The sequence below is a fragment of the Contarinia nasturtii genome, unplaced genomic scaffold (assembly GCF_009176525.2).
Source record: "Contarinia nasturtii isolate CC-2019 unplaced genomic scaffold, AAFC_CNas_1.1 Cnas_scaffold_1037, whole genome shotgun sequence".
Classification (NCBI taxonomy): domain Eukaryota; kingdom Metazoa; phylum Arthropoda; class Insecta; order Diptera; family Cecidomyiidae; genus Contarinia; species Contarinia nasturtii.
Window position 1 is genome coordinate 6,454,226 of NW_022198383.1, and position 10,701 is coordinate 6,464,926.

Sequence of the window (10,701 nt, forward strand, 5' to 3'; positions counted from 1 at the left end):
ACAAACGCTACCATTGCAAATAACGTACTGAAGTTTGGAGTAGCGTAACGTTGAGTTAAATATTGAAAATACGCATTCAGTTGGATGGCGTGTTTTGCTTCATGCTGTATGCGCGCGTTACATTCAATTTGAACTCGACTTTTTGGCAATCATTCTATGTGCAGCATACGGGCTTAGTGGCGTAGCACAGAGACTAGCATTCATTGAGTCTGTGTATTTACAACATATCCGTTTTTTTCTTCTTTCATTTTATCAATTTAGAATGATGGAAAAATTTGTTCATGATTGCATTGCAAGCGGCTCGACCTTATATTTGTTTTATTCATTCGAAAGCGCACTTGATTTGATTCATTTTTTTAAATAAGGACAAACTCATCAATTCGTGCTACATAGACTAATAAATCCCATTCAGAATTACGTTAAATTTTGAAGTTTTTGTTTCGTCATCAATTAATATTATCACTTTTTTTCACATTTTATATGCTAATTTCAACATTTAATAAATTTTAAAGCTTTTTAATTTTGTTAAATAGCGGAATTGATACAGGAGATTTGGGGATAATTCAAATTTGTACACGTGCTTTGTCTTTTGCATTTTTTATCAAAGACTTTTTTCTCTTTTTTTTTTTTCAAAATTTGTTTTCATTTGTTTTTCTGTCTAATAATAATAGTTTCTTCGAGAAAAAAATTGGAATAATGAAATAAATTGGCTTTTTTAGAAATAATCGTTATCATGAAAGACTTGTAATATTAACAAACTTGTAATCGGGTTTCCTGTCTGCTTCATTGGTGTCGTTAAAATTATTCCAAGTAAAGCATTTTTATTTAACAAAACGGAACGTTTATAACAAATATGATTTGCACGCCTTCTCCAGTTTGTGGGGAATTTCTCCGCACTTCTATCCAAATGACACGAATGTGTCACAATTCATACTCGGATTGGAGTTGCGCAGTACTGATTTTGGGACAGTTGTTGAAATCTTATTTCTGATTCGGTAAAGTCCAAAATTGGGGAAATTTGTGTCGTATTACTTCGAATAAATAAACAGACTGCAAAAGAAAAACAACCTATCTAAACAAAAATAATCACATGTGTGTTTTAATACTTCATTATATTATGATTCGAGGAATTGAAATAAAATTAGAGAAAAATCGTGCTTTTCCAATGAAACCTATTCTAATTTTGGTGAAAATCTCCTAAACAGTTTCACATTTACTTTAGTCAAACCTTCTACAAAAACTTATTGAAATTACATCAGCGATCACTCTTCATAGATGTTTAATATCGTTTTGGTGCTTCACAATGTTTTGGCGCTGCAATGTTGTTAAATGTCGAACGAATTATCCCATTTCAGAAAACAAATCAAGGGAGAAAAGCAGCACAAGTGGAAACTGACGACATACGAGGTATAACGTATGGACGAACAGAACCGTAACGAAAGAATAAAAAATACCAGAAAACTGGTGAAATCGAACGAGTGATTGTGATATGAGCATGAATAACATAGCAACTAGCTTAGAAACATGTTGAATCGGTTAATTTAATGCCAGCTCTAGAGTCGGGAATTCTTTTGCACAAAATGTATTTTGGTGACCTCGTCGCAAACGAATTGATAAAACAGTGAATTTAATTCTGACTCATTTCCATTTTCTGCTTGGTTCGCCCTTTTTCTCGCTCAAAACACGATGCAGCTTCACAAGCACAGAGACACACACACGCTGTGTGCCTTATACGTTAGCCAGATAATTGTTTGTGTTATTTTGGTTAAGTCAATGCTGCGAACGTTGATCATGTACCATTTACAAATAAACCACTCTCTTCTTGGGAGCGTTTATTTTCAATTTTCATATTATTCCATTTATTCTTTCTGCAGCACAGTGAGACGAAGACAGTTTGCGGACAAGTGGATAGAATTGGGATTCGCATTGTTTTCAGCTATCTTTGATAAGTAAATATTTAATCGGGAATGGAAAATAATTAGCATATCAAGGGTATGAGCAAGATTGTTGTTTAAGAAGCATCAATTTAACGAATATATCCATTCTGGACATTGATTTTCACCGAAAATTTTCATTTCATCACCAAAAACATCAACGAGAACTCTCATTTGGCCAGAATGACAAGTAGGCAAACAAAGTTAATTTACATGCAAAACTGTTTCGATCTATGTTGTGGCTTCGGTTTTTAGACGATACAAGTAATCTTCAGACAACCGAATCAGCAAAATTTCCATAACACAGAGAGAAGTGTTTGGATTTTCTTTTCTTTACATTTGTTTACAAGATATCAAGTGGCAATTTTGGAAGAAAAAAGGGGATGGTTAAATGCAGTTCAATGAGCCCAAAGCTATGAATGGAGATCGAAAAAATCGATAGTTTCATTGATTTTGAATAAAGTTTAATTTTTTTTTCATTAAAATTCAATAACGTTCCCTTAAATTCTATCAAAACGGACCGAATCGAAGACTCAGCTCAAGGTCCACTACATGTTACCACCATCTTTTCTTAACTGACGTTCCGTCATTTTGCCAAAAAAAAAAGATTCAATGTCAACGTAACTGCTCTGTTTATGGCATACAAGACGTTCAAAATATAAACACGTATGTATATTTTATTACGACAGTCTGATGATGATTGTGCATGAACATAGAAAGTGGCAAGTCACCAATTTGCACTTGTGTGCTTGACCATCAACGATGATACGAAATGGCTTTTGTGAAAATGTATTTAAGGTTATATTTTATTGGTCGTTAGCCAACCACTTTGCACATATTTGTATCGTTTTCGCCACCATGATTTTGTATCTGTGGGACGCTTTTTGTACATTACACAGTTTGCGTGCACATGTGAAACATATGGTTCGAACAATAGTTTGGCTTAAGATTTAATACATCAGTCTAAAGTATAAAATCATGCTTCCGAAAAATAGCATGAATTTCATACTGAAAAAAGAAATCGGATGGTCATGCCGAGAATTTCGCCTGCAAATTTTTTCCAAGCCACAACTGCGGTGCATAGTTTTTCAAGCTGTTTCACACACACACACACTTCGGCAACGCACAAAAAGCCACCAAAGTCACATCACATTTTTTTCTCTTCAGTTTTATTCGTTTTGTCACAATCGTTAGTTACATCAAACTGCAAAGAATCAAAAGAGAAAAAAATCGCATACAACACACACCACACACTACTGACGATAACATAAAATGACACAAACGAAGGAAAACCACGTCCAATAAACCGCATATGTTGACAACAACTTTATTAATCTAATCTTCACTCATTTATTCCCAATGGCGAAATCAAGTTGTGTGAACATTTATAATAGATTATTGTTGATTCCATTAATATCAATGTTGGTTTCGAATGGATTATGTTGAACTACATAACTTATTGTTCAAAAAAATAAAAGTAGCAGAATTATATTTGTATCGGTTGTATTGTAGACGAAATTTGATTTTTTATCGATATTTCTATATTTCTGATATATCTGGGTTATTTATAAAGGAAAACAAATGTAGAATAAGTGCAACCGACGAAGATTCTATGTTGAATATAAATAATTTAAATGGATTTGCTATGAAGCGCATCTTCTGTTTTACTTGATTTGGTTTATCTGGCAGTTTTCCACATTGGATAAAAATAAAACATTATTTACGAAAATCACGCAACGACTACATCCAGATATGATACTTACATCAAATAATCTTTCGTTGTTCTATTTTTAAATACAGTGCCGTGCAAAAGTTTGAGACCACCTATGTATTTTTCATACAAAATGGCGTAAAATACCATTTTTTGAGGTTTTAAAAATAATAGCTGTTTTTAGCTATCATTGGATTCAAAGACTTGCCATTTCAAAACCAGTGAATATTTTTTTCTAAATATTTACTATTTTGTTCTTCATAAGATATTGAAACAATATGCCGAAAATCATTGATTTCTGAGAATAAAAAGTATTATTTTGTATGAAAAATACATAGGTGGCCTCAAAATTTTGCACGGCACTGTAGTTTTTAATGATAAAATCGATGTAAATACATTTATCGAAAGCAATTCAATGTTACTAAGAGCGTTTGCATAAAACTCACAATTTAACTATTTATAGAAACTTAAAATAGATCCACCTTAATTTCGGTTTTGATTGAAAATTCTGTTATTGTTTGAGTTGAATACAACAAAATTGGCAGAAAATTACTTATTTTGATTTCAATGTAACAAGACAACGCACGATTGTAAATCGCGAGGGAGTTCAATTTACTCCAGCTAAACTTTTGAAGTCGAAGCCTGCATCATATTGAACACTATTATTTCAAACAATTTCAATAGTAAAACTTCCAATATTAATATACAGACTTGAAATCAATTCAAAGAAATTCCATCTCTCAACTATTATCAGATTTGAAAATCATCGTACATTGTAAACAATTGTAAATCAACTATAGTTATTAGTCATCAACGATTTACATCACGTTCGTTAGATAGTATTTCTACAATGTTGAATCAATTGTCAAAAACGCTTGAAACTCATCCTATCAAGCCGCTAATTCACTAACGTGCTTTATGAACTGTGGATATGTACAGATATTGCAAACTTTTCAAACTATTTTTACGGTTCAAAATGAATATTAGTTCTCACTTTGTAGAAATAGCTTGTAAACCTGAATGCATACATTAAGTCCAATTTCGCTCTGAATTGACTTTTAAATTATGTTGCGTAACAAATATGCGATCAACAAATAAGTTACCGAGAATTCTGAAGTCATCATCTATTCGTTTTTTTAAATCGTGCTTAATAACAAGCAAACAACAACAATGTATAACGTTATTGCCTCGAATCGAGGCATTTATATAATTACACATTTCTTTCAAGGCTGTTCAATGTCAAAAAGTAAAAAAAAAATATTTTTCAAGAGATTTAATTTGTTTTTGCAAAATCAAACACCAAACAGAGGTATGTCATTCCAAGTTTTTCACCGAAAATGCAATTGATAAAAAGCTACATCCGAAACAATCATCAAATAGGTCAGTTAAAGATAAGATTAAGCCTTTTGTCGAACCCCCAAAATTACATAAGGCAACCAACGACTTTGATTCGTTTGATTGACAGGTATTCAACTAGTTCGAGTATTTGATTCGATGATAAATGATTGAATTTGAAGAGTCACCACCACCACGAATGGAAGAGTACCGGTTTGTTTGTGAGTGACGTAAATTATGAAGTTGATTGTTTTTTAAAATAATAAGTACTCTTGAGATTTTCTGATAATTTACCGATGACTAAAGAAATGTTTGTTGATAAGAAAAGTACCTGCATTTTTTCATAATACCGTGTATAAATAAAGCGCGAATTTACACTCTGGACAAGTATTTCATTTGAGCTAACTCGAGCATCGTTGTGCTTTATTTTTTCTAAACGCATTTCATTTAAACTTATTAAAATGGCAAAGGCTATTATTTCATTGTTGATCGGTTGCACTATTTTCCTGTTACCAATCAACGGGCAGAACTACAACGAAAAGTATCGTCTTCAAGTTCATTATTCCGTACCATCGGGTTGGATGAATGATCCAAATGGATTGATATATGAAGACGGTTACTATCATCTATTTTATCAGTACAATCCCGCTAGCACAACATTCGGACCACCACATTGGGGACATGCACAATCACTCGATTTGGTGCACTGGGAGAACTTACCGATTGCAATATATCCATACAACGAACAATGGATATTCAGTGGATGCTGCGTCCTCGACAAAGACAACGTTACTGGTTTTGGTTCGCATTTGCCGGGACAATCTGAACAGCCACTAATTGCCATATACACACTTCATGAACAACACGGTGAAACACACAAAGAAACTCAAGGATTGTCATATTCACTTGATAAAGGTATGACATGGACTTATTACGATGCAAATCCAATCATTCCAAGTCTTGGCATACCAGATTTCCGCGACCCAAATGTTTTCGAACGCAATGGAACATTTTATATGGTCTTGGCAGAGTTTGATCGAATTGAATTTTTTAAAAGCAAAAATCTCATAAATTGGGAACCAATCAGTAAATTTGGTGTGGATCCGATGGAAGGCAGTAAAGATGGTGTCTGGGAATGTCCGTCACTATTTTCATTGAAAGATGAACAAAACAATGAACATGACGTGTTAGTTGTTTCGGAAAACATACCAAACAGTGCTATTGAATACTTCATCGGTAAATTCGATGGAGTAAAATTCAATACGTACAATAAGTCAAGATCGTTAAGACTTGATTTTGGTCATGACAATTTTGCCGCCGTTCCATATGTCAATGATCCATTTGGACGAATTATCATGGTGAGTTGGATGTCCAATTGGAATTATTCACTTGATACACCAACATCAACGTGGCGTGGACAAATGACAATTCCACGTGAACTGAAACTTAAAACGGTTGATGGCAGTCTCTATCTTGTGCAGCGTTTGGTTGATGATTTGTACAGCCTCATTGATGGATCAAGACAATGGTCACTATCAACACCATACCATTTACTCGGCAATCAAAACATCAACTTATCATCACTCATGCCATTCAAAACGGGTTCAATGCTAATATTGGAGTATGCCATAAACATTGAAAATATTAGAAATGGTGAAATTGGCATAAAATTCGGTAACAATCTCGGCGAATCGGTTTTATTCCATTACAATGTGAGCAGTGACACTTATGTATTTGATCGCCGGAAATCTGGAAATGTAACATTTAACACGAAATTTGCGGATCAAATTGCGAAAGCCAAACGTATTAGTACAAGCAAATGCCTTTCTGGACAAATTCTTTTAGACACAGCGTCGATTGAAGTATTTGCCGATGATGGTTTGAGTGTATTCACTTCATTATTCTTCCCAACCGAACCATACGAAAACATTGAATTGATTTTTGATACGGCAGACAAATCAGCGACTGTGGAAAAGTTAAGCGTTTCAGCATTACACAGTATTTGGACGTAAAAAAAAATCAAAATCGATCTCTGCATAATCACAAGGAACACGATAATAAGTACGATGCAATTAAGTAACAATAATTTATTGTAATATTTAGTTTTTAAGAATTAAGTTTAAATATGAAAAATTATGAATTCTGAATATTGTTCATTATTTTCAATAAATAAATTTTTTGGTAATAGATTTTCATCAATCAACACTAATTTCTCTATAAACCTCTCTCTATAATTGGCTTTTTTGGTCGTATACTCTCGAAAGAGTGAGAAGTTTGATAGGTCTTTGTTCCTATTTTTTAAAAGTTATTTAATGCATGGTCAAATTCATACACATCAAATACTCTTAGAGTGCTGGTTGTGGATTGGAAAGCAGCAATATAATTTCTGAATTATTTAAATCAACTTGTGAAAGCTTTTCTCGATGTTTTACACACTTTAGTTAAGACGTTTTTCTTGTATGCAAATGAAGATTACACGATGAATAACCTATTCAATTCTCATTATAAATAAAAAAAAATCATCTGAAAACTGAAAACATTGAAATAAATGTTACATGTTTGATTTCCAACTATTTCATCTATGTTTTTTGTACAAACAAAGTGAAGACCATTAATTTCATTGATGCGAGTGTACTTTCCAATGTATTATATCTTTTTTGCTTGTATTGGTGCTGAAACTGAGTGCATTGCCTGTTTCAATATCAGTTCTATTGCATCTTGTGTTGCTACCATAATCATCTCTAATGTTCTGAAAAACAGAATAAATGCTCCATGCTATGCGCCGGTTAATTTTTTTTATTTTTGCTTCGGTTTTTCGGTCGATTCATTCATATAAACGTACACAATTTTCTCTTGTGCTTTCGACAAATAGTACATTGCCGCCGTGGAATTTATGGGAATGAGAAATTAAAACCAACTTTCAGTTACATAAATTTCATACTTGGCCCAGTATTTTAAAACACACATGCACGATAGGAAATAATAATAATGGAATCGCATGCATTTAAATGTTCGTTTTCTCTTTGTCCCTCTATTAGTTCCAACCCACCATTACTCTCTCTCTCTCCACACTCTTTGTATTACAGATATTCGCACAATACGCATATTTGCGAACCACATGAGCGCATCGTATTTCTTGGTATGCCATCGCACTTTAGTCGTTGTTCTTTTCCAATGCGCTCTTTTGGCTTTAGCATATATGAAAACTATGGGGCAAAATAAATTGCCTCTGGCAAGAAGATGAAACAGGACACGAAAAAAAACCACGTGCTGGGTAAACTGGCAGCAGCAGCAGCAGGCGGTCGCTTTTTCACTTTTTTCCCTGCTTTGTTCCATTTTTGGTCGCGAAAAGCGGCGATAATGGAAAATGCAATAAGATTCATAGAGAGCGAGTGTGCACTTTCGAAACGGAAAAGAAACAAGACGAAATAAGGAAAAGCATTACAGCTGCGTGCAACTTTACTTTAAGACTCTTTATGAAAACGGCAAAAGTTAATCTCTTTCACATCATCACATCTTCGTCCGAGGTTAAGAAGTTGAAACACTAGAAACTTAATTACTCGAGTCTGTTGTGAATTTATGTTTTACTTTACATCATCGTTAACATACTATACTGGTTAAAGTGGTTGCCAAAATAGTTCATTCAAAGCGAATTTTAAGTTTTTCAGCCTGTTTCGTTCGGCATGCCATTCAATTTTCTGGAATTTTTCAGGGGGCCTTTGCGAAATGAAAAATGTCCGCAATTATTCATGGCACTTTTTCAAACCGATATTTTCAACGAGCAAATTGAAAAGCAAAATATGACTGTCATTCGCACGGAAATTGACTTCATTTGACGTCAAAGAATTCTCATTGATCAGTGATGGTTTTAAATGAAAACTAGTGTTGCGTTAAATGAAAGACAACCTTCGATGACGATAAAATGTGAAAATTGTTTGTTTCGGCAAATATCTATTTCCAGCACCAGCAGCAGTGATAGTACCTTATATGTTTAGTTGACTGCGTGTTATATTTTTCTGTCTTGTTGAGTTGTTCACTTTTCCCTTGGAATGTGTTGTTATTTTTTTGTTTGATTTGGTGACAATTTTCAAGTACAATGAGCTGAACAACGCGCAAAGGCATTCAAAGCACAAACCAGTTAGTGCCTTTGTATTCCACTTCCAACAATGACCCAATCATCTTATGGAGAGGTTGTTGAAGTGGTCGTTTTGCTTGCGCAAACAATCTTGATAGACGAGCAGACAGACACGACACCACTTCTTCTCATTTTCTTTCCTTCTCGCTTTTTATCTTCTCTGGCATTGTCGCATTGGAATTGATACGCAGAGCGATCGACAAAAAAAGGAAGAAAAAAAATACTTATTGGAAAATTCAATTTATTTGTGACAAAATGACAATCATGAATGACACTTTTATTTTGGTTTCGGAAATTACCGCATATAAGTTCTCAGAGTCGCTTAACTCGTAAATGAGGCACAACAAACAATGTGGTGGTGATGGTGGTGTCGAGACGAAAAAAGAAGAATATCTCATGCCACCAACGAATATGTGTGTGTGTGCACATCATTATGGAAGCTACTCTATATACCACTTGATTCACTTCTTTATCGAGCATACGAAATAAACACGTATAATATAAATTATTGGAATCTATACATTGTGGTTTTGTAATATTTTGGCTTTTGTTTGGTTTTTCCGATGCTCCGATGTTCGAAACGCATGAATAACATATGAAACCGAAACTGATATAACCAATATTAAATACGATCAGTATAGCGGCATGCACAAAAGGCAAAATGTGAAAACCACAAAAGTAGTTTACAGAAACTCTCTCTCTCCCTGAAGTCTATAAAAGAGAGAAAGTAGCAAAAAGAATGCGGCCATCGTGCCCTGCAACACCAAAGTAATACGGAGCGAAATAGTAAACGACACAAATCAAATAACAAGTTGTGTAAACCAAACCAAAAACAAACACATGCACACACACGCTCCAACGACAAATGAAAGAGAAAAATCTGAGTGTTTGACCGGATATGTGCAGGGAATTTATCTTCCGATTTCGGTTAGAATAACGTAACCATTTTGACCAAACAAACATTGAACATATAAACATCTATCAAGCGTGCATCGGTGACATTGACAATATTTATGCAGTTCTTCATCACGAGCATGTGCCATCCACCGACACACGACAATTTCACTCTTTAACCAGTGCGTATTCATTCTACTGATTCAAACTTAATTTAAAAGTTTTTCAGTGTTAATTTAGATAAATTTGATGCGGATAAATTAAATGGATAAATTGGTTTTGATGATCACTTTGGGCATCAATTACAATAGTTCCGTTTCATTTTCTGGAATAAACTTTGGAAAAATGTCTCGAATATTTCCATAGAATTGCTGTTTATGTAAATGTTAATCGATTTTTGCTTGACTATATAGTTTCGTGTGAATATGTTATTCATTCTTGCTTTTTCTGGAATTCTCCTATGTCTGCATACTAGAACTGTCGTTCGATCTACCCTATCAATTTATTTGCTGTCACACTCGGCGAACAATCCAACGAAATTAAGCAATAATGTTTTATTGTTCACGACATATCGTCGCAAGTGTCAATAGCTGTTGAATATAAAATAAAATTTATCTACATGCAATTAAATGTTTAACCAGATAAACAAGAACAGTGTCTTTATCACTCATTCTTGCGTAAAATGTGTGTGC

General features: G+C 33.9%; 1 protein-coding gene across 1 annotated transcript; it reads left to right on the forward strand.

The window, feature by feature from the left end:
* Positions 1 to 5,372: 5,372 nt before the first annotated feature.
* LOC116344402 (levanase-like) lies at positions 5,373 to 7,169 on the forward strand. Its single transcript, XM_031772919.1, has one exon. The coding sequence runs from the start codon at positions 5,442 to 5,444 to the stop codon at positions 6,990 to 6,992; it is 1,551 nt and encodes a 516-aa protein (XP_031628779.1). The 5' UTR covers positions 5,373 to 5,441; the 3' UTR covers positions 6,993 to 7,169.
* Positions 7,170 to 10,701: the final 3,532 nt, after the last annotated feature.